Consider the following 24,865-nt stretch of genomic DNA (forward strand, 5'->3'; position numbering starts at 1 on the left):
ACTCACGCTACTCCTCCATCACAATCTACCCAAAGCCAGATTTTTATTCCTCACACGAGGCTCTTAAATGTTTTGCTGGGCCAAACAAAAATGCACAGGTAAAACAGAGAACATAAATACTCTTAGTTACAGACAATACACATGAGTAAAGTAAAAATATTTGTAGGAAGTTGGCCCGCAACCCTCTTTTTTGCATGTTAAAACGAGTGTTGTGTTTTCAAACAATAAAGAACACAATTCCTTACTTCAGGTCTTAGATCAATAACGCAGACTTTTGTACTAGCTCTTCAGCATCACAAAGACAATGATATGAATTTTGGTGTTAAATTTTATTAAAATGACTATTTATTATCAGCGAATTAAGTTCTAAGAATATGAATAAAAAAGACTATGATAAAGAAACTAAACAAGAGCTAAGAGCTCATGTGGCACTTGTGACGAGGCAAGAAGAGCTAAGAGCCAGAAGCTCATATGGTATGAGCTCTAACAAAATTCTAAAAAATTAATAGATTGGTTTAAAAGGAAAATCAGAGGCTTAATGCCGGTCAGGATTTAAAATAAGAGCTCTGATTCACAATGTCCTTCTAAATATCAAAATTCATTAAGATCCGATCACCCACTCGTAAATTATAAATACCTAATTTTTCCTCTCCCTTTAGCCCCCTAGATGGTCGAATCAGGGAAAACGATTTTATCAAGTCAATTGTGCAGCTCCCTGACATGCCTACCTATTTTCATCGTCCTAGCACTTCCAGAAGCACCAAACTCGCCAAATCACTGAACCCCTCCCCCCAACTACCCCAAAGAGAGCGAATCGAGTACGGTTACGTCAATCATGTATCACGGACATTTGCTTATTCTATCCACCAAGCTTCATCCCGATTCCTCCACTCCAAGTGTTTTCCAAGATCCCCCCCCCAACTCCCCCCAATGTCAAAAGATCTGGTGGGGATCTGAAATAAGAGCTCTGAGACATGAATTCCTTCTAAATATCGAATTTCATTAAGATCCGATCACCTATTCGTAAGATAAAAAATACCCCAATTTTCAGGTTTTCCAAGAATTCCGGTTTCCCCCTCCAAATCCCCCCAATGTCACAGGATCTGGTCGTAATTTCAAATTAGAGCTTTAAAGCACAAGATCCTTCTAAATAAAAAATTTCATTAAGATTTGGTCACCCTTTCGTAAGTTACAAATACCTCAACTTTCAAAATTACAACCCCCCCCAAACCCCACCAAAGAGAGCAGATCCGCTCCGGTTATGTCAGTCATGTATCTTAGACAGGTTTTTATTCTTCCCATCCAGTTTCATCCTGATCTCTCCGCTTCAAGTATTTTATAATATTTCTGCCCCCCCCCCCCCCAAAGACGCTAGATCCGGTTGGGATTTCAAATAAGACATCTGAGTCACGAGGTCCTTCTAAATATGAAGTTTCATGAAGATCCGATCACTCCTTCGTCATTTTTTCTAATTTTTCTTAATTAACCCCCCCCCCCCAATACAGCGCATCCGTTCCAATTATGTACATTACGTATCTAAGATTCCTGCTTATTTTTCCCACCAAGTTTCATCCCGATGTCTCCAATCAAAGCGTTTTCCATGATTTTAGGTTCCCCACCCCAAACCACCCCTCCCAATGTCACCAGATCCGGTCGGGATTTGAAATAAGAGCTTTGAGACACGATATCCTTCTAAATATCAAATTTCATTAAGACCCGGTCAAACGTTCTTAAGTTAAAAATACCTCAATTTTTCTAATCTTTCCAAATTAACACCCCCCGAAATCACAAGTTCGTAAGTAAAAAGTACCTCATTTTTTATAATTTTTCAGAATTACCCCCCCCCCAACTACCCGAAAGAGAGCGGATCCGTTCCGGTTATGTCAATCATGTATCTAGGACTTGTGCTTATTTTTCTCACCAAGTTTCATCCTGCTCCCTCCACTCTAAGCGTTTTCCATGATTTTAGGTTTCCCCCTCCCAAATACCCCCCAATGTCACCAGATCCGGTCGGGATTTTAAATAAGAGCTCTGAGACACGATATCCTTCTAAATATCAAATTTCATTGAGATCCGATCACCCGTTCGTAAGTTAAAAATACCCCATTTTTTCTAATTTTTCAGAATTACCCCCCCCCCCAACTACCCCAAAGAGAGCGGATCCGTTCCGGTTGTGTCAATCATGTATCTAGGACTTGTGCTTATTTTTCCCACCATGTTTCATCCTGATCCCTCCACTCTAAGTGTTTTCCAAGATTTTAGGTTTCCCCTCCCACATCCCCCCCCCAATGTCACCAGATCCAGTCGGGATTTAAAATAACAGCTCTGAGACACGATATCCTTCCAAACCTCAAATTTCATTAAGATCTAATCAACCGTTCGTAAGTTAAAAATATTTCAATTTTTCTATTTTTTCCGAATTAACTTGCCCCCACTCCCCCCCCCCACATGGTTAAATCGGGAAAAAGACTACTTCTAATTTAATCTGGTCCGGTCCCTGATACGCCTGCCAAATTTCATCGTCCTAGCTTACCTGGAAGTGCCTAAAGTAGCAAAACCGGGACCGACAGACAGACCGACAGAATTTGCGATTGATATATGTCACTTGGTTAATACCAAGTGCCATAAAAAATAATGACACAATATGATTTTCACGTTATATCTAAAGGTGTGGTTAGGAGGCAAGAGTGTACACTTGTCACACACACACTAAAATCAAATAAAGGCCACTAAAATAAACGTTTTTTGTTTGTTTTTACCCCCATGGCAGTTTAGGAGGGGGCAACATCCCTCCAGGGTGCGGAGAAATCTTGTTTGCTTTAAGTCATACGCGAGTTCATCTATGCATGTAAATTAATCTATGCATAAACACTCACAGATAAGGACTCCATTGAATAAATCATTCTTTAGCAACTACAATAAGCCATTTGACACGCTCCTCAACTGATCAAACAGTTCGGGGTAACGAACTGTAAGTAAGGAGCGATAGTAACCGAAACTCTAAAAAACGAAATTTCACTACCAACAGATACGTCAAAAGAATTGAATTTTTATGCTGATTTTAAATATATAAGTTTTATCAAGTTTAGTCAAAAGTAACGAGCCTGAGGGAATGTGCCTTATTTTCAAAAAAAGTGGGAACCAACCCCTAAAAGCCATAGAACCTTAATGAAAATCACACCATCAGATTCAGCGTATCAGAGAACCTGATGTAAGCATTTCAAGCTCCTACAAAAACGCGGAATTTTGTATTTTTTTACCAGAAGAAAGATCACGGATCCGTATTTATTTGTTGTTTTTTGTTGTTGTATTTTTTGTGTGTTTTTTTTCAGGGGTGGTCGTATTAACCCAGTGGTCCTAGAATGTCGGGAGAGGGCTCATTCGAACAGAAATTGAATGTTCTAGTGCTCTTTTTAAGTGATCAAAAAAATTGGAGGGCAACTAGGCCAGCTCCCTTGCTCTTTTTTCCATAAGTCACAGGATCAAAATTTTGAGATAACCATTTTGTTCAGCATAGTCAAAAAATCTAATAACTATGTCTCTGAGGACGACTTGATCACCAACATAACCCGGCAAAGGGCTGCAAGTTATGAAGTTTGTCCATTGTTTACATAAAGTATAGGTCATTAGGGAGTTTATAGACGTTTTCAGGGGGGATTTTTTCTGGTGGGGGTGGGGAGAGGTGCAGTTGTTCGGGGGGAAGAGGTTACGTTGGAGGATCTTTCCATGGAGGATTTCATGGGGAAAGAGAAGTTTTCCCATCATTATTTAAAAACGATCAGAAATTAAATAAAAAAAAGTTTTTCCAGCTGAAAGTAAGGAGCAACATTAAAACTTAAAACAAACAGAAACTATTACGAATATGAGGGGGTTCGCCCCCTCGTTAACACCTCGCTCTTTATGCTAAAGGATTTTTAGTACTTTCAAAAGAGCTATTTACTCTATTTAAACGACCTTTGTGATTCAGGGACCATTTTCGAAGAATCCGAACAAAATTCGAACTTTAGCGTAAAGAGGGAGGCATTAACGATGGAGCAAACCCTCTAATATATGTAATAATTTCTGTTCGTTTTAGTTCTTAATGTTGCTCCTTACTTTCAGTTGAAAAAATTGTTTTTTTTTAAATTAAATTTCAAAATGGAATGAGGGGAAACATGTATCAAAAGGTAAAAGGTAAAGGATACGGCATTAGACTTTACAGTCCCTACCGGCGGTGCTGATCTCCGTTTCTTGGCCCTTCAGCCAGGAAGTGCAATGGAGGGTTGAGGGCCAACCATCCTGTACTTTCGCACACCCTTCATGTTTACCTTCCTCAGATTTCTCCAGATACCCATTTAGAGCTGGGTCGACTTTGGCTAAGCTTACAGAGTCACGCCACTGACCCCCGTCCCAAACCGAACAATTGGGTACACTGGGATTCAAATCCGCCCTCTCAGAAAAAGGATCCTGAATCCAGCGCACCAATCCACTAGGCCAGGAGTGAACATGTATTATGTACATTAAAAATACAAACTATCTAAATACAATAATTTTTAAGTCTATGGAAAGTATAAGGAAACAATGGAAGAGTAACAGAAACAAGAGTAAACAATGAGTTAAAAGAATAAGAGTAGACAATGGTAGAGTAAATAGAAACAAAGAGGAAGAGGTCTTCACCTTAGACGAAGTCTCATGAATATCCATCCCTTCTGTGTCTGAGATATCTTCATCGGCTTCATCTTTTTCTTCTTCATCCATTGTCACATCTGCTGGCCCCCTTGGCGCTTCACCAGTGCAATCAGGTGGCATTCTTTCAGCACATTTTTTGTGGGCATTATAGTGACAGTCCTTGCAGCGTAGGCCTTGCTTGTAGAAACCCTTAAGAAGCTTTTTACATAGTTGGCATATCGTTGGTTTTGTGTATGTATGTACCTTCAAGAGAATAGTTTCTTACAAAACCATTGAAAAACAATAATAATATAAATCTTACTATTTTAATACAATAAAAAGTATTTTAAGAATCATTACTGCTTATTTAGAATTTATTTAATCTAGTTTTGTTATTTAGCTTTTAAAAAACAAAAAAGAAATTAAAACAGTTTTTTGTTTTGCCTTTGTATTGTTAAAGGACTCAAGGTCCACTTCAGTGATCCGTGGTCCACTCCATTACACTCAAGTTGCTTCACACAAGGCCTTTTTTTAACAATATTGTATAAATAAATGAAATACTTGTTTATTAATCAAGAAACATATACATTTACAAATAACAAAATTAATTAAAACTAAGTAATAAATAAGCAAAACTAAAATATTTCTTTTTACTTTCTTACAAACTTCTAATCAAACTTTGGCAGAAACGAATACAGAACATACAACTTGGTAAGTAATAATTTTTTTGAAATGATAATTCTAAGAAAAACAGTAAAAAAAAGTAAAAAAGTAAAAAGTAAAAAAGTAACGTCTAAGTAAAAAAAAGAAGAATTCAAAACAGTAGCTTCTTTTAAATGGAAATAGAATTCATTTCTAATTCCCTAAGATGAGGTCAGCATTGCTACAACATCTAGGAGTGAAAAAAGTGGAACATCATTTTGGAAGTTTTTAGAAAATCAGTAATCAATAAAGCGTTTTCCAGAACTTTCCATTCTTTTCAAATTATTTTTGATAACGAGAAAATAAAGCTTTTGGAAGTGATTACACACTGAGTAGTTCTTCTATTAGCCAGGGTTATAGTCATTTGGGAGCAAATCAGTAGATACTAGGGTACGTGAAACACTTCTAAATAAATTTTCATTGCCAAAAAAAAAAACATGAATATTAAGAAAAAACAATCTGCTCTTTATTATATATATGTTTGCTGATACGGCTTGAAATGGCACCTGTTATTCAGGTTCCAATAGCAATAGCAAAACCACGATAGAAAATTTTTAAATTTGGACATATAATGCACGGCTTATATATGATAGTTCTTGTTTTTTTAAGTTTCAATTTCGCTCTTTAATACATTAGAAAACTTGCATTCTTTATCAGTTTGTTTTTGGATATGCTACGACAACTATTAACGCCTCATTGCAGGACGAAGCCACTTAAGGCCAACTCTGCTACGCACTCTCCTCCTCCATCTCAATCCATTCAAAACCGCCCTCTTTACACCCTTCCAAGAAGTTCCCATTTCCCTTTATGTTTTACTTACGACATCCTCGAGTCCCATTCGTGGACGAACTGCTTTTCGTTTGGCCCTGGATGGTTGGCCGACAAGGACGATCCTTAGAAATATGTCACCCTTCGTACGGAGAACGTGTCCTATTCATCTCAACCTTTCTCTTATTATAGCCCAAGAAAGCGGGATTAAATCTCATTTTTCGTATGGCTTACTGCTTGAGATGCGGTCAGTAACTCGGGCTATGAAAACATTTTGTAAATCATCCTCTGTCTTTTGGAGCATCTACACTTCATAACCATACTTCACCACTGTCATCACCGTGGCTTCCAGTATTCTAATCATGGTTCCAAGCCTCTTCCTATTCTTCCAAACTTTTTCGACTATGAAAAAGTTTCATGGGCCTTAGTCATTCTACTTTTAAAATACAGCAACTGCATAATCCCAAACTTAACATTCGTTTCCACTTTTTTTTAATTTGATTTTTAATGTAGTTCATTATGTCTAAACCATCATAATGGGCGACTTGTTTATATAGAGAAAAAATAAAATAAAAGAAACTATTTAGGTGTGAAGCTTGGCAATGAGGTGCCACAAGCAAAGGGCAAAAAAAGCACTGTCCTGTTTTTGTATTTTAAAAAATTTTGGTTTTTAATGTAGTTTATTATGTCTAAACCATCATAATGGGCGACTTGTTTATATAGAGAAAAAATAAAATAAAAGAAACTATTTAGGTGTGAAGCTTGGCAATGAGGTGCCGCAAGCAAAGGGCAAAAAAAGCACTGTCCTGTTTTTGTATTTTAAAAAATTTTGGTTTTTAATGTAGTTTATTATGTCCAAACCATCACAATGGGTGATTTGTTTATATAGAGAAAAAAATTAAATAAAAGAAATTATTTGGGTATGAAGCTTGTATAATTTTTATTTTTTGCATTTATGCAAAAGGTTCAGGATGAACCAACAGAAGATGGTAGCTTTGTGAATCCAGGCTTAACATCATACTACAATTTTTCTCGAAAGAAGCCCCCCCCCCGTCAAAAAAAGAATAAGCTACTATTTTCTGGCCAGTCGTGCTAAAAGGCTGGGTAAAAGCAGCAAAATTTAAATTTCATTATATAACTATGCTAAACAGAAGACGAAAAATTCTCGAATTCTGGCTGGTCGATTGAAAGGCTGATTCTATGAAGTCTTCATAAAAAATCATAGGCAGCGTCCCAGATCGACCAAGAATTAGTTGTAATATAAATATTTCTTTCGCTACCCAGACCAAAAAAAAAACACAGTGAGCCACATCGACTCACTCAAATGACGCTTTAAAGTCTCCATTTTGCTGCTTTAAAAGTCTTTGTCATGATAATGTAGCATTGCTGGGTCAATACTTTTTCTTTTCTTTTTTTTATTGTTTGATTTTTATCTTTTTAACTGATTATGAAGTTTCCCAGTTTCAATTACTGGCTAGCAAATGATTTTTTATTCAAATATTTTAATTTTTGTATTCTTTGACTGTCTTTTAATTTCCTCTTTTTTTATTATTTTTTGCCTTTCAGCACCAATTTTTCCCAAACTGAGACGTATTTTTCAGCTAAAACTGCGACTTTTCAATAGCAACGTCATACACAGCTGAAACCTGGCACTTAAACCAGGAACAAGACAGGAGAATACTCACTTTTGAAAATTCATGTCTAAGAAAAATGCTCAAAATCCACTGGCAGCAGCAGATAACTAATCAATCCATCCACCACAAGACGGGTCAAGCACTTGAGACTGATGTCGTTAGAGTTCGTAAATGGGGGGACCTTTAATTGTTTTAAAAAGTAGAATTGTGGCAAAGAGTCAAGCTTTTAATTGTTTTAAAAAGTAGAATTGTGGCAAAGAGTCAAACTTTAGCGTAAAGAGCGAGGGATTGCGGAGGGGACAACCCATTTCATATACGGAGTAATTTCTGTTCGTTTTAAGTTTTAATGTCGCTCCTTACTTTCAGCTAAAAAAAATTATTTTTTTTTATTTAATTTCTGAACGTTTTTGAAATAATGCATGTTTGGTTTTGGCTCTCCGCACATAAATTATTAAAATGAAATTTGTATATTAATTCTTTTTTTGGCTAAATGGTTTTCTCTTAGTTTTGATCAGACGATTTTGAGAAATAAGGGGAGGAGAAGGAGGTCAGGTTGCCCTCCAATTTTTCGGTTACTTAAAAAGGCAACTAGAACTTTTAATTTTTAACGAATGTTTTTATTAGTAAAAAATATACATAACTTAAAGAATTAACTTACGTAACAAACTTTCATAATCTTATATTTTTATTATGTATACGAGGGGGTATGTTCCCTCGTTAATACCTCGCTCTTTACACTAAATCGTAAGTTTTGTCCTAATTCTTTAAGAATGACCCCTGAATCAGAAAGGCCGTAGAATAAATAGTTGAAATTACAATTTAAAAATACTAAAATACTTTAGCATAAAGAGCGAGGTATTTATCTCCTCCTAAATACCTCGCTCTTTATGCTAAAGTATTTTTAGAACCCCTCATATGCGTAATAATCTCTGTTCGTTTTAAGTTTCAATGCTACTCCTTCCTTTCATTTGAAAAAACGTTTTCATGTTAATTTTTCATTGTTTTCTTATAATAATGCTAGAAAATCCTGCGCCCTTTTCATTGAATTTTTCTTCCCCCATGACAGATTCCTCCAAGGAAAGATCCTCCAACATAGCCCCCTCCCCTCAGCCCCACCCCCAAACAAAATAAAATCTCCCCTGAAAACGTCTGGACACTTCCCAATAACCATTACTATATGTAAACACTGGTCAAAGTTTGTAACTTGCAGCCCCTCCCCCAGGGATTGTGGAGGAGTAACTCATCCCCAAAGACATAGTTATTATGGTTTTCGACTATGCTGAACAAAATGGCTATCCCAAAATTTTGATCCGTTGACTTTGGGAAAAAATGAGCGTGGGAGGGGGCCTAGATGCCCTCCAATTTTTTTGGTCATTTAAAAAGGGCACTAGAACTTTTCATTTCCGTTAGAATGATCCCTCTAGCGACATTCTAGGACCACTTGGTCGATACGATGAACCCTGGGAAAAAAAAAAAAAAAAAAAAATAAAAACGCACCCGTGATTTGTCTTCTGGCAAAAAATACAAAATTCCACATTTTTGTAGATAGGAGCTTGAAACTTCTACAGTAGGGTTCTCTGATACGCTGAATCTGATGGTGTCATTTTTGTTAAGATTCTACGACTTTTAGGGGTGTTTCCCCCAATTTTCTTAAATAATGCAATTTTTTTCAGGCACGTAGCTTTTGATGGGTAAGACTAAACTTGATGAAACTTATATATTTAAATTTGATGTAGCTATTTGACATCAAATAGCTAGATTCTTTTGATGTAGCTATTGACATCAAAATTCTATTATTTAGAGTTTCGTTTACTATTGAGCTGACAAAGACCAAAATTGATGAAACTTATATATTTAAAATCAGCATGAAAATCCGATTCTTTTGATGTATATTTTAGCATCAAAATTCTATTATTTAGAGTTTCGTTTACTATTGAGCCGGGTCGCTCCTTACTACAGTTCGTTACCACGAACTGTTTGGTAAAAAATATACAAATATAGAAGCTCGTTACGTAAGTTAATTTGTAATTTAAGTATATTAACTACTAACAAAAACGTTCGTAAAAAAAAAAACTAAGAAGCTCTAGTTGCTATTATAAGTTACCAAAAATTGGAGGGCAAATAGGCCCCCACCCTTTTTTTATCAAAATCGTCGGAACAAAAATATGAGAAAGCCGTTTAGACAAAAAAAATTAATATGCAAATTTTGTATTAAGTATTCATGTGCGGTGAGCCAAAATCAAAACATGCATTAATTTTAAAACGTTCAGAAATTAAATTAAAAAAAAATTTTTTTAACTGCAAGTAAGGAGCGACACTAAAACTTAAAACGAACAGAAATTATTCCATATATGAAAGGGGTTTTCCCCTCCTCAACGCCTAGCTCTTCACGCTAAAGTTTTTCATTGTTTTAAAAAGTAGAGTTGAGAGAAAGAGTCAAACTTTAGCGTAAAGAACGGGATGTTGAGGAGGGGACAACCCCTTTCATATACGGAATAATTTCTGTTCGTATTATGGTTTAATGTCCCTCCTTACCTGCAGTAAAAAAAAAACTTGTTTTTTTATTTAATTTATGTTAAAGGATTGAGACAATTAAAATATGGTTTGGAATTAAATTAAGAAGCATTCAAGTGAGAGTCCGTTCCCCCTTTCCTCCCCTTTACAAGTCTCCATTATTATGAGACTATTTTCATAATTTCCTTTAATCTCACTATAACTCGTCAATATTTTGCTTTTTTTTTAATATACAATCATTTGAATATCAAGACGCTTGAATAGGAGATTTCCGGGAATAATACTTTCTCTTGGACCAGAAAACGAATATTTGTCTCCCTTGGACACTATAAGGTTTAATTGTATTTTCCATGGAAGTTTGGTTAATGCAAATACGACGTTGCTGTAACTGGCTTCCGAATTTCACGAATTACTACTAAATTTGTTATCATTTGTAAGAAGTTTTTCATTTATTGTTACTTATTTTAGAAAAAACTATAAGAACCCAAGAAAGCAAAAAGTTTAGCAGAAGCTAATTAATCAATGTCACAAAATATGGTAATTAAGCGGTTAATTAATGAAACAAGAATGGTATTTGGTAATTAGCACTTAAGCGATGTCACCATGTTGTTGCGCTTAAGACATTCATCAAACTATAAAAGAAAATTCCGGTCATCCAAATTTTAAAAACAAATTTCTAAATGTCAAAGCTTCTCAGCAGAGATAAATTCTACGAGTTAAATTATATAGATAATTTCTGGTAAATTATAGGTATATTCTGGAAACATTCTGGAAGGTATATTCAGGAAATGGAAAAACTTATGAAACCAAAAAAGAACTCGACAGGACGATAGAGTATAGAGTCATAATCAATTCTATTACTTTGAAATCGCAGAAATATATTTTTATGGAATAAATCTAAAAAAGTCGGTTTTTAGTTAAAAAACGCTTAGAACAAGTTTAGCAAGTTAAATGGTTAAACCAATCGAAGATAAAACCGATCTTCAAATGGATTTTTTTTAAATAAAGGCTCGACTTTAATGGCAACAGAGAAAAACAGAATAGCCGCAATTCTTTATAATAGTTATAATAAATAGTTTAATGAAAGACTTATTCTACAGCAGCGTTGAAAACTTATTTTTCAAGATAAGGCGAATCGAAAGGATTAGCCTTTATCTTTTTTGTGGAGTTTTATCTCTCTTTGTTGTTTATAATCGAAAGGATTGCCAGAGTAGTATGTTATTAATTCGTTTAAGCGGCCAGTACCCGCGCAATACAAGCGGCCAGTACTCCCAGGGTGTCTATACAAGCGGCAAGGTATTGCTTCGATCCCCTCACAAAGCAGGTGCATATTACCTAATAGGGTTCATTGTTAAGTCATGGGGAATATTTTCTAAGAGATGTAGGTGACTGTAACATAATAGGGAGGTTTTACTTTGGTTACTAGGTAATAAGTTTTGGGCTGTCACATAATAGAACTTGTTGAGAGTCCGTTAGTCAGGCGGTGAAGTCACGGTTGTGACTGAGGGGTCACATACGTCGGTGTTACATAATAATGGTGTACAGATGGGATGTGACGCAATCTAGTGTCACAAGATAGGTGTATTGGGGTGAGGGAACCTTATGTGACTTAGTAGATTTATTGGGAATGGCGTAATGGCAGCGCACATGTGGTTGTTACGTAATGACAATGTACACGTTGGATGTTACATAATGCTTTAAGAAATTTTATTTTCTTTCAATGCGTTTTTCTTTCATTTTTCTCATAGAAAATTTGTTGACTAAAAATTTTTGTCTACCAAAGTAAACCTTCCCTATTACGTAACAGTCACCTGCATCTCTTAGAATACATTCCCCTTGACGTAACAACCATACCCTATTAGTTAACATGCATCTGTGTCTTGAGAGGATCGAAGGGATACCTGGTCACTTGTATGAACACCCTGGGGGTTCTGGCCGCTTGTATTGCAGGGGTACTGGCTGCTTAAACGTATTAATAACATACTACTTGCCAGACAAAGCTATTTATCTTTTCTAGCAACTATCTATCACATAAATGGTTGGTTAAAGATTCTGTTGGACGACAGGCATGAAAAATAAAAATATTATAGTGTGTATTCTTTTCTGAAGGATCCCCCCCCCCAGATAAAAAAATTAATTTTTTGAAAGTTTTAACCCGATCCCCCTACGTGAGACAAAACATTTTATGCTTGCCATACTACGTATGATATTCATCATCTTTCAATTAGACCTGCTGACTACACACAGTCTCTGATGAGAAATACTCATTTGCCTTTAGGCATAGAAAAATGCCCTCTTGTAAGGATAAAAACCTAGGACGCTTAAGGCTCTGTATTGTCTCTTCAGAGGCACTCCAGGTACTCGTTGTATACTATCACGATACTTTTCATATTAATACTCGGTTAAGAGTTAAGAGAAACTTGTCAGTTACAATATTATATACTCTTAAAATATTAGATAGTTTCTACTTGAATCGTGTACGCCACTCCACGCAGCAAGATGTATGGTTCTCCTAATAATTTATTCACAGACCCCCCCCCCCCAATGCAAGTTTAAAATTGTATCATACATATCCTGTGAAGTCCGCTCAGTTCCTGGGAAAAACCTGCCCTTCTTGGGATTAGTCTGAAGACTCTTCCCTGGAAAATACAACCGTACGGTTTATAATGGCACTTTTAGATACTCTAACTAAATGTTCCTGAGAATTTTTGGGACTTTGAAGTCAGTTCGTGCAAATTTTAGAAATTTTATCAAATAATACATTTGATTACCGTATTCTGGTTTGAATAATCTTTACGGTTTGACTTATTTGAAACTAACACTTACTTGAAAGCTGTGGGGTATTTTTGGTCGGACAGACATAGCTATATCAACCCAAGGAGGTCTACCACCAGGCACTGACATTCGACCTTTACCCATTACAGGACTTGAATTGCCAGATGATATCGTCTATAAAAACAAAATATAATAATTATAATAAAATTATATATATATATATATATATATATATATTATATATATATATATATATATATATATATATATATATATATATATATATATATATATATATATATATATATATATATATATATATATATATATATATATATATATATATATATTATATATATATATATATATATATATATATATATATATATATTATATATATATATAATTATAATAGAATTATTATAAAATATATAGCGTCTATAAAAGTTAAAATATAAATAATTATAATATACACACTGTTAATAACTGAAAGACCTAAGTCCTGTACTATTAGCCCAATAACTTTAGTTTCATTTAGTAAATCTTTGTTACAGAGATTTCCGGATTGGATCTTTCATGGACTGCGGAGAAAAATAAGAACGTTCAACGGCTTAAAAACAAGAAAAAGAAAAAAAAATCGAAACTAGACGAGTGTCGAAAATAAATCCTAAAAACAGCTCTTCATGTTTTGTTTTCTTTTATACCTTCCGTTTTTGTTATATTCTGCAGATGACAATCATTGATTATATGAACAAAATATTATTAAAACCTTGATATTCAATACAAGCGAAATTCAAACCATGCTACATTCCCCACGCTATAGACTCAGCTCAGAGAAAATCAAATCGAACGACAATCTAACACACACAAAATTTAGTCCTTGCACTTAAGTGGATAAGTTGTTAATCATGGGCCCGTCCCAAGATCATGATTTTGCAATGTTTCTTATAACCGATATACTTCCCCTACAGCCTGTTGGTTACTGGTATTTAGTCAAAAATTTCTTCTGAATTTCCCGAAGAAAATTCGGCTCATCAAAATAAACTTGAGAAAAAAAAGTAAAAGTCAAATTACAGCTTCAAATCTCAACTTCCTAAATCCAGTAATAATAATCAAGGCTATCATCAGCAAACTTCATTTGCCGAGGTACCACTATGCTTGAAGAAAAACCTAGTTCAAGTTTGCTTCCAAGGCCTAGCCTCGGCTCTTGGTGGCCATAGTCATCATAACATTATTGCAGGTACAATCGTCTAGGATAATGGATTAAGTGTTAAAAACTTGGGAGAGGGATATAAGGGATTATAGATTCGCAGGTATATTTTTGGCGGGGATAAATTGTCACCGTGATGATAATACATAACTACGGCGTGACCGATATTTAAGAGGATAACAATGATGTAAAAGATGACATTATGATATACTTGATGTCAGCAGCAACGATGTCAGTAACAACGATGATGACTCCCAACAACGGATATGACACTCAAGGCAATCAAAATGACGATGACAGTGAGGGTAGTGATAGTGGTGACGCTCGTTTCCTCATCGGCTTGGAGTTCGTAGGGTTGATATCCCTAAGTCTTCTTGGCCTAAAATCATTAAAAATACCACCCCGGTAAATTGACGTCAGAGAGTTTTGAAAAAAATTGGCAATTGATTCTGGCTAATGTTGGACCGCACTTGTAGATGGACCGCCCATGTAGATTACATTATGACATCCTTGATGTCAGCGGCAACGATGTTAGTAACAACGATGATGACCCCCAACAACGGATATGACGCTCAAGGCAATCAAAATGACAATGACAGTGAGGGTAGTGATAGTGGTGATGCTCGTTTCCTCATCGGCTTGGAGTTCATAGGGTTGATATCCCTAAGTCTTCTTGGCCTAAAATTCCTTAAAAATAACACCCCGTTAAATTGGCGTCAGAGTTTTGAAAAAATTTGGCAATTGATTCTGGGTAATTTTGGACCGCCCTTGTACATGGGAGAAGGGGATCCCCTCTCTTAAAATTGGCCCAAACACTTCTAAGAGGAATACGAAAAAAGGACTTAATAATATACTCATCCTACTTTCAAATAGCTAATCACTAGAAAAATCTTCTGCAACTCGAGCCTTTAAGCCCCACGCGTTTAAGACTGTGAAGATTCTTTCAAAAGAACGAGTCAAAACACGAACAACATACAAGACTGAGAATTCAAAGTTTCTCCAGACGAGTAGAGGTCCTTCAGACGAGTCGTCAGTGGGTAGCTCCCTATCTTCCACTATATGTAACTACGAATTAAAACGCCTTAGAAATAATTTGAAGCTGAGAATTTTCTTTCTTTTGAGTCCTGAGATACTAAGGATAGGATTAAGTTAGTGAGATCATCCTTGCGCATTAGTGGTTGATTTCTTTATGCTGAATAGAACCACTTTTTCCTGAGCAAAACTCGTTGGGTATTAATTTTTGCCATTTTCACCTCATTTGGGTTTAACAAGAGCCAATATACGCGGTGAAGAAACAGGACGGACAAACAGTTAGGCAGACTTATTTTTACTAGACTTACTAAAAACCGTTAACAGCATTTCTCTTTTCTTGAAGCAACTGTTTTTACAGTGCAGTGTTACCCAGCAGTTAGAAAAGCTCACAACAAGCTTAAATATATTTTAATTACATTTATTTGAAAATAAAATTTGAACTAAATCCAATAGTGAAAGCAAAAATTAAAACAAAAAGTAAAAAGTAGGGGTAAAACAAATTATGAGAAATGAAACATAATTGGAAGTAAAATTTCTACTTGGCTTTTAAAATTAACTTTATGACCTGGCTGGACAGGGCTAGATAGTGTTGGTCATTTACTTATCAGAGGTAAACGTCAGTTTCCTCTCGTAACAGACTACTAAAACAAAATATAGATCAAATAAGCTCAGGAGAAACCAACGTAATGATACAATTTACAAACCGAAAAAAGAAAACTTAGCAAAAAAGAAGCAGAAAGGAAGAAAAACTGGTTAATTTTGGAACGCCACATTTAAACTAGCCAATAACGATTAATTAATTTATATTTACCCGTATCCAAATAAGATTTCGTTCAGGCTTATAATGATCATGAAAACAAGTTTCATTATTGTTCCTCGATCTTAAACTAATTCAAAATAAAGGATCAAATGTGAACTTTCTTATATATTTTCTTATATATATATTTCTTATATTTCTTATAATATATAATCTTATATAATTTATAATTATAATTTAATCTTATATAATTTATAATTTAATATATAATATAATTTATAAATAATTTCTATATATTATATTATATAATATATTATATAATATATAATATATTATATTCACATCTATTATATATTATATTTCTTATATTTTCTTATATATATTTTCTTATATATTTTTTCCAAGACCACACTGCCAGTCTACGACCAACAGATAGAAGTTCGAATAGGTAACTATTGAAACGAAGACCTGTAACACTTTTGAAACGGCTCCCTAATAAGAGGCTATCTTTCTCACTTCTCTTTAGGAGAAAAAGCCTAATCGCATTTTTTTTTTTCCTGTTCTTTCTACAAAATATTGTTCATAGAGAAAGAAAAATTATTTTATTAATCCCGGCATGAGGCCATCAAGTCACGTTAGTTGTATAAATACATTGAGTGAATGAATATATTTATTCCCCATAAATACAAGCAAAGTTTAGAATACACAAAAGAGAACAAAAGAAAAATAACAACAAAGATACACTCAAAGAAGTCTTATCGGCACGGAATGACTTTACAAAACCTGACCGCGTCCGACTACAGAAAAGAAGGATCATTATTACTAGGAATAAATTATTTCTATTAGCTCAGAAAGGAGGCCTTGTATGTTGTTATATTCCAAACGAAAGAATATGGGCAGCTTATAAGGGGGAAACTGGCAATAATATCGGCAAAACAAGAGCTAAGAGCTCATATGACACTTGTGACGAGGCCAAAAGAGCTAAGAGCCAAGAGATCATATGGTATGAGCTCTAACAAAATTCTAGGAATCAATAGATTGATTTAAAAGGAAAATCGAAGGTTTAATGCCAGTCGCGATTTAAAATAAGAGCTCTCAGTCACGATATCCTTCTAAATATCAAAATTCATTAAGATCCGATCACCCACTCGTAAGTTATAAATACCTCATTTTTTCTAATTTTTCCTCTCCCTTTAGCCCCCCCCCCCCGATGGTCAAACCTGGGGAAACGACATTATCAAGTCAATTTGTGCAACTCCCCGACCCACCTACCAATTTTCATCGTCCTAGCACGTCCAGAAGCACCAAACTCGCCAAAGCACTGAACTCCTCCTTCAACTCCCCCAAAGAGAGCAAATCCAGTACGGTTACGTCAATCACGTATCTACGATATTTGCTTATTCTATCCATCAAGATTCATCCCGATTCCTCCATTCAAAGCGTTTTCCAAGATTTCCGATTTCCTCCTCCAACTCCCCCCCATGTCAACAGATCTGGTCGGGATTTGAATAACAGCTCTGAGACACAAATTTCTTCTAAATATCAAATTTCATTAAGACCCGGTCAAACGTTCTTAAGTTAAAAATACCTCAATTTTTCTAACCTTTCCAAATTAACACCCCCCAGCTCCTCAAAAGAGAACGGATCAATTATGTCAATCACGTATCTAGAACTTGTGCTTATTCTTACCATCAAGTTTCATCCCGATCTCTCCACTCTAAGCGCTTTCCAGTATTTCTCTTTCCCTCCTCCGACCCCCTGTGTCCCAGGATCCAATTCGAGTCGAAAAATTGAGCATCTGAGACATAGGATCCTTCTATATATCAAGTTTCATTAAGATCCAATCACCTATTCGTAAGATAAAAATACCCCATTTTTCACGTTTTCCAAGAATTCCGGTTTCCCCCTCCAACTCCTCCCAATGTTACAGGATCTGGTCAGAATTTAAGAAAAGAGCTTTAAAGCACAAGATCCTTCTAAATATCGAATTTCATTAAGATCTGATCACCCGCTCGTAAGTTACAAATACCTCATTTTTTCGAATTACACCCCCCCCCCCTAACTTCACCAAAGAGAACGGATCCGGTCCGGTTATGTCAGTAACGTATCTTAGACTTGTTTTTATTCTTCCCATCTAGTTTCATCCTGATCTCTCCGCTTTAAGTATTTTCTAAGATTTCTGGTCCCCTCCCCCAACTGCCCCCCCCCAATGATGCTGGATTCGGTTGAGATTCCAAATAAGAGATCTAAGTTACGAGTTTCTTCTAAATATGAAGTTTCAAGAAGATCCGATCACTCTTTCGTAAGTTAAAATACGTCATTTTTCTAATTTTTCAGAATTACCCCCCCCCCAATTCCCCCAAATAGAGCGGATCCGTTCCAATTATGTCAATCACGTATTTAAGACTTCTGCTTATTTTACCCACAAAGTTTCATCCCGATCCTAAATTTTCTATTCAACAAAGCTGATCAACGAGTGAAAAGTAGAAGAACATCTCAATTAGCTCATGGATCTTATACTTACATTGTCTATTAGTCAAAGTATTTGGTCTATTAGTCAATTAGTAAAATGGTCTATTAGTCAAAGACTATTAGTCAAAGTACTAATTTAAGATAATGTACACCTAAAAACAGTCAAACTTTCCAAAATTAAAAAAAAATCTAAATTTTTTACCTCGACAAAGCTGATCAACGAGTGAAAAGTAGAAGAACATCTCAATTAACTCATGGATCTTATACTTACATTGTCTTTTAGTCAAAGTATTTGGAATATTAGTCAATTAGTCAAATGTTCTATTAGTCAAAAACTATTAGTCAAAGTACTAATTTAAGAAAATGTACAGCTAAGAACAGTCAAACTTTCCAAAATTAAAAAAAAATCTAAATATTTTCCCTCGACAAAGCTGATCGACGAGTGAAAAGTAGAAGAACTTCGCCAGTAACTCATGGATCTTATATTTAAATGGTCTATTAGTCAAAGTATTTGGACTATTAGTCAATTAGTCAAATAGTATATTAGTCAAAGTCTATCAATCAAAGTACTAATTTAAGAAAATGTACTCCTACAAACAGTCAAACTTTCCAAAATTAAGAAAAAACTAAATTTTCTATTCAACAAAGCTGATCAACGAGTGAAAAGTAGAAGAACATCTCAATTAACTCATGGATCTTATACTTAAATTGTCTATTAGTCAAAGTATTTGGACTATTAGTCAATTATTCAAATAGTCTATTAGTCAAAGTATATTAGTCAAAGTACTAATTTAAGAAAATGTACTCCAATAAACAGTCAAACTTTCCAAAATTAGAACAAAAAATCTAAATTTTCTATTCAACAAAACTGATCAACGACTGAAAAGTAGAAGAACCTCTCCATTAACTCACGGATCTTATTAGTCATATGGATCAATGGACATGGTCTATTAGTCGAAGTATTTGGACTATTAGTCAATTAGTCAAACGGTCTATTAGTCAAAGTCGGTTAGTCAAAGTACTAATTTAAGAAAATGTACACCTATAAACAGTCAAACTTTCCAAAATTAAAAAAAAAATCAAAATTTCTATTCAACAAAGCTAATCAACGAGTGAAAAGTAGAAGAACTTCTCCATTAGCTCATGGATCTTATTAGTCATATGGATCAATGGAAATGGTCTATTAGTCAAACGGTCTATTAGTCAAAGTCTATTAGTCAAAGTATTAATTTAAGAAAATGTACTCCAATGAACAGTCAAACTTTCTAAAATAAAAAAACTCTAAATTTTCTATTCAACAAATCTGATCAACGAGTGAAAAGTAGAAGAACTTCTCCATTAACTCACGGATCTTATTAGTCATATGGATCAATGGACATGGTATATTAGTAGAAGTATTTGGACTTTTAGTCAATTAGCCAAACGGTCTATTAGTCAAAGTACTAATTTAAGAAAAAGTACACCTATAAACAGTCGAACTTTCCAAAATTAAAAAAAAATCAAAATTTTCTATTCAACAAAGCTGATCAACAAGTGAAAAGTAGAAGAATTTCTCCATTAACTCATGGATCTTATTAGTCATATGGCTCAATGGACATGATCTATTAGTCAAAGTATTTGGATTATTAGTCAATTAGTCAAACGGTCTATTAGTCAAAGTCTATTAGTCAAAGTACTAATTTAAGATAATGTACTCCAATAAACAGTCAAACTTTCCAAAATTAAAAAAAAATCTAAATTTTCTATTCAACAAAACTGATCAACGAGTGAAAAGTAGAAGAACTTCTCCATTAACTCACGGATCTCATTAGTCATATGGATCAATGGACATGGTCTATTAGTCAAAGTATTTGGACTATTAGTCAATTAGTCTAACGGTCTATTAGTCAAAGTCTATTAGTCAAAGTACTAATTTAAGAAAATGTACCCCTATAAACAGTCAAACTTTCCAAAATTAAAGAAAAATCAAAATTTTCTATTCAACAAAGCTGATCAACGAGTGAAAAGTAGAAGAACTTCTCCATTAGCTCATGGATCTTATGCTTACATAGTCTATTAATCAAAGCATTTTAATTAAGTATACTTATTACAGTAGTTATTATTACCCCTAGACTTAATACCCTAGTTATAGCCCTAGTTATTTCTAATGTGTCACAGTCGCCAGGAATGTTAAAGTTTATTTTTTTTATGAAGAGACTAGGACTCATACCTAGTTTACCCGATTCCAATACATTTGGGTGAATATCAATAAAATTATTGAGGTCTTTCATTCTGTTTATAAGGAGGTCCTCCACCTTAAGGAACATTTCAAAGGTGGCCCTGACACCTAAACCACCATAATATTCACATCTATGCTAGCTAACGCTTTTCAAACACTTTCTCTAAGGGAAAACTATTGCTTCCTTTTCTTCTAAGAGAGAAGATAGATAGATAGATGCATTCACTAAACAAATATATAAAAAATAAATCAAAACAATAAAAGCAAATACACAATCATGTACCACCTGCAAGGTTATGTAGCCGGGATCACCCTCATCCATCTTATTTGAATTATTCAGACTTGACTTAAACAATATTTCGATTAAACACAGTTAATAACAACCTTAATTATTTAAATTTTTCTTAACCACCGTAGGCGGGAAGTTGCATGTTTTTTTCGATGTAAATTGTAGCTCTCATACCTTACTTAGTCAAATCCTAGTACAATTTTAATGATGTTAGGATTCAAGACAACAAACGGGTTGAAAACGACGTACTTCACCGCTAAAACCCAGTTCAAATCAGGTTTTTGACAGAAAGTTGCGTTTGGGCTTTGGGCGAAATTTGGGCTTTGTGTTTGGGTAAAAGTTTATTTTGACAGAAAGTGGCGTTTGGGCCCTAACAAAGTTCCTTATCCACTATACTCGTGCATAAAAGCAACTATTTTTTACTCAATTAGACTATAAAGTTCATATAATTATTTTCTTTAGTTAATTTGTTCTTTTGCACTATAAATCAATAAGTAAACTGACCCCCAGATGTGAAGCTAGCCTGTTTTGCAACCAGTAGCTACATAGTGAATTGCTACTCATTGTCAAAATTTGTATGTAATTGTCCATTGTTTTCAACTGGCTAAATCGCTGCACTTATATCAAGATAGCAGTTGAAATTCTGTCAGTATTATCATCTATTTTCATTAATTCTGTAATTTTATTGATCTTTTGGCCTCATTTAGAAATTGCGGTGGTTGATATTGCTGTATGTACCGACTGCAAACAAGATTTCTGTATATCAGTATTCCAGTGGTTGTCATCTCAGTATGTTTGATCTTCAATTCATTGAATATTTACAGTCATTAAAGAACCATTTCAATCTTTTTACAATGAGGTCACAAACCCTAAATTTTGACATGAATCAATAACGCCAATATTCTACTTAAGCAGTCAAATTTTGAACTCACAAGATATCCACTAGAAAAGTGGATAATATTGTTCCATTGATGATCTGCTTTTCCTTGTGACCCCCATTTATTTGCTAGAAATTGCAGCAGAGCGGCTGTGATCTGCTTGCTGTGAAGCTGTATTCAAGTGTCTATAGATGCAAACCCAACATTGACACTGACAAAATCCCACTTTGGAGGAGCTTTAGTGACTATGAATTCGTCGAATATTTATACACTATAGAACCCTTTCAGTCTTTTTATAATGAGGTCATTCACCCCAAATTTTGACATGGATCATTACCACCAATATTACATTGGCGTTATGTTTTCCTGTTTAAGCAGTCAAATTTGGAACTCAAAAGATATCCACTAGAAGAGTGGATGATATTGTTCCATTGATGATCTGCTTTTCCTTGTGACCTCCATTTATTTGCTAGAAATTGCAGCAGAGCGGCTGTGATCTGCTTGCAGTGAAGCTGTATTCAAGTGTCTATAGATGCAAACCCAAAATTGACACTGACAAAATCCCATTTTGGAGGGTCTTTAGTGACTATGAATTCGTCGAATATTTAGACACTATAGAACCCTTTCAATCTTTTTATAATGAGGTTATACAACCTAAATTTTGACATGGATCATTACCACCAATATTACATTGGCGTTATGTTTTCCTGCTTAAGCAGTCAAATTTGGAACTCAAAAGATATCCACTAGAAAAGTGGATAATATTGTTCCATAGATGATCTGCTTTTCCTTGTGACCTCCATTTATTTGCTAGAAATTGCAGCAGAGCGGCTGTGATCTGCTTGCTGTGAAGCTGTATTCAAGTGTCTATAGATGCAAACCCAACATTGACACTGACAAAATCCCACTTTGGAGGGGCTTTAGTGACTATGAATTCGTCGAATATTTAGACACTATAGAACCCTTTCAATCTTTTTATAATGAGGTCATACACCCTAAATTTTTGCATGGATCATTACCACCAATATTACATTGGCGTTGTTTTCCTGCTTAAGCAGTCAAATTTTGAACTCAAAAGATATCCACTAGAAAAGTAGATAATATTGTTCCATTGATGATCTGCTTTTCCTTGTGACCTCCATTTATTTGCTAGAAATTGCAGCAGAGCGGCTGTGATCTGCTTGCAGTGAAGCTGTATTCAAGTGTCTATAGATGCAAACCCAACATTGACACTGACAAAATCCCATTTTGGAGGGTCTTTAGTGACTATGAATTCGTCGAATATTTAGACACTATAGAACCCTTTCATTCTTTTTATAATGAGGTCATACACCCTAAATTTTGACATGGATCGTTACCACCAATAATACATTGGCGTTGTTTTCCTGCTTAAGCAGTCAAATTTGGAACTCAAAAGATATCCACTAGAAAAGTGGATAATATTGTTCCATAGATGATCTGCTTTTCCTTGTGACCTCCATTTATTTGCTAGAAATTGCAGCAGAGCGGCTGCGATCTGCTTGCTGTGAAGCTGTATTCAAGTGTCTATAGATGCAAACCCAACATTGACACTGACAAAATCCCATTTTGGAGGGTCTTTAGTGACTATGAATTCGTCGAATATTTAGACACTATAGAACCCTTTCATTCTTTTTATAATGAGGTCATACACCCTAAATTTTGACATGGATCATTACCACCAATAATACATTGGCGTTGTTTTCCTGCTTAAGCAGTCAAATTTTGAACTCAAAAGATATCCACTAGAAAAGTAGATAATATTGTTCCATTGATGATCTGCTTTTCCTTGTGACCTCCATTTATTTGCTAGAAATTATAGCAGAGCGGCTGTGATCTGCTTGCAGTGAAGCTGTATTCGACTTTCTATAGATGCAAATTCAACATTGACACTGACAAATCCCATTTTGGAGGATCTTTAGCGACTATGAATCTTCAATTCATTGAATATTTATAGACACTATAGAACCCTTTCAAACTTTTTATAATGAGGTCATACATCCTAAGAAATAGTTTTAGGAACAGGTCTTACCCCCAAACCACCCCAAAATTCATATCAATGCTAGCCAGCTCTTTTCAAACAGTTTCGCTCGAGCAAAATAATAGTTTCACTTTTATCTACGATGGAGAGAACATATAATGGAACTGTTCTCAATTATACAGTATATTATATAGGATTATATAGGATACTACATAGGATACATTTTAAAATATATAGGATATAAAAAATAAATAGGAATATAGGATATATTATCAATACCAATATAGAACATAGTGTATTTTATTAATTATATAGAAAACAATTATTCATCAGAGTTGGGTGAAACAAACTTGGGTTAAAAATACTGAACAAAAAAAAACATTTTTCGGATGGGGTTGGGCTGATCATGTGGAGTCTAACCCGATTCCAGAAAATTTAAGGCAGTCAACACTTTTTTAAACGAAGGTAGTCAACGCTTTTTTAAACACTTTCTCTCAGGGAAAACTATTGTTTCTTTTTTTTGCGAGACAGAGAACCTGCCATGGAAGTGTTCCGAATAATTGTTTGTATAGAACACAATGATCCATCATAGTAACAGATAGACAGTTTGTGCTTTCATTATTGGAACATGACTGAGACTTTCCAGGAAAAACAGAAAGGCTTTTTCACATGATTAACGACCACATGGAAAACTTTATCGGGGAAAACTTTCCAGAATCAAAGCAATAATTAAACTTGACTATCATTTCTTTTTAATGTTTGTGGAAATTTTCTATTCTAGGCGATGGGTTTAAAGAGTTAGAAAAATTGTTACTGGTCATTTTTTTTTTAGCCAACTGAAGGTCGTAGTTTTTACTCAGATTGGCCATAAGACAACTTTCATTGTTTTAGAGCCCAAGGATAAGCTAGAGTAAGAGTAAAATTGAAACAATAAGAGTAAATCCCCAACTCACCAATTGAGGGAAATATG

General features: G+C 34.7%; 1 protein-coding gene across 3 annotated transcripts in view; it reads right to left on the bottom strand.

The window, feature by feature from the left end:
• The window catches only part of LOC136028824 (serine/threonine-protein kinase D1-like), a 171,016-nt gene that overhangs the window by 94,467 nt on the left and 51,684 nt on the right, over positions 1–24,865 (bottom strand). For all 3 annotated transcript variants that reach the window (XM_065706749.1, XM_065706747.1, XM_065706748.1), the window contains exons 6-7: positions 13,092–13,214; positions 4,657–4,911 (exon numbers count right to left, since the gene is read on the bottom strand). In XM_065706749.1, coding sequence (XP_065562821.1) covers positions 4,657–4,911; positions 13,092–13,214 — 378 coding nt within the window. The remainder of the gene's footprint in view (positions 1–4,656; positions 4,912–13,091; positions 13,215–24,865) is intronic.

The sequence above is a fragment of the Artemia franciscana genome, chromosome 7, assembly GCF_032884065.1.
Source record: "Artemia franciscana chromosome 7, ASM3288406v1, whole genome shotgun sequence".
Lineage (NCBI taxonomy): Eukaryota > Metazoa > Arthropoda > Branchiopoda > Anostraca > Artemiidae > Artemia > Artemia franciscana.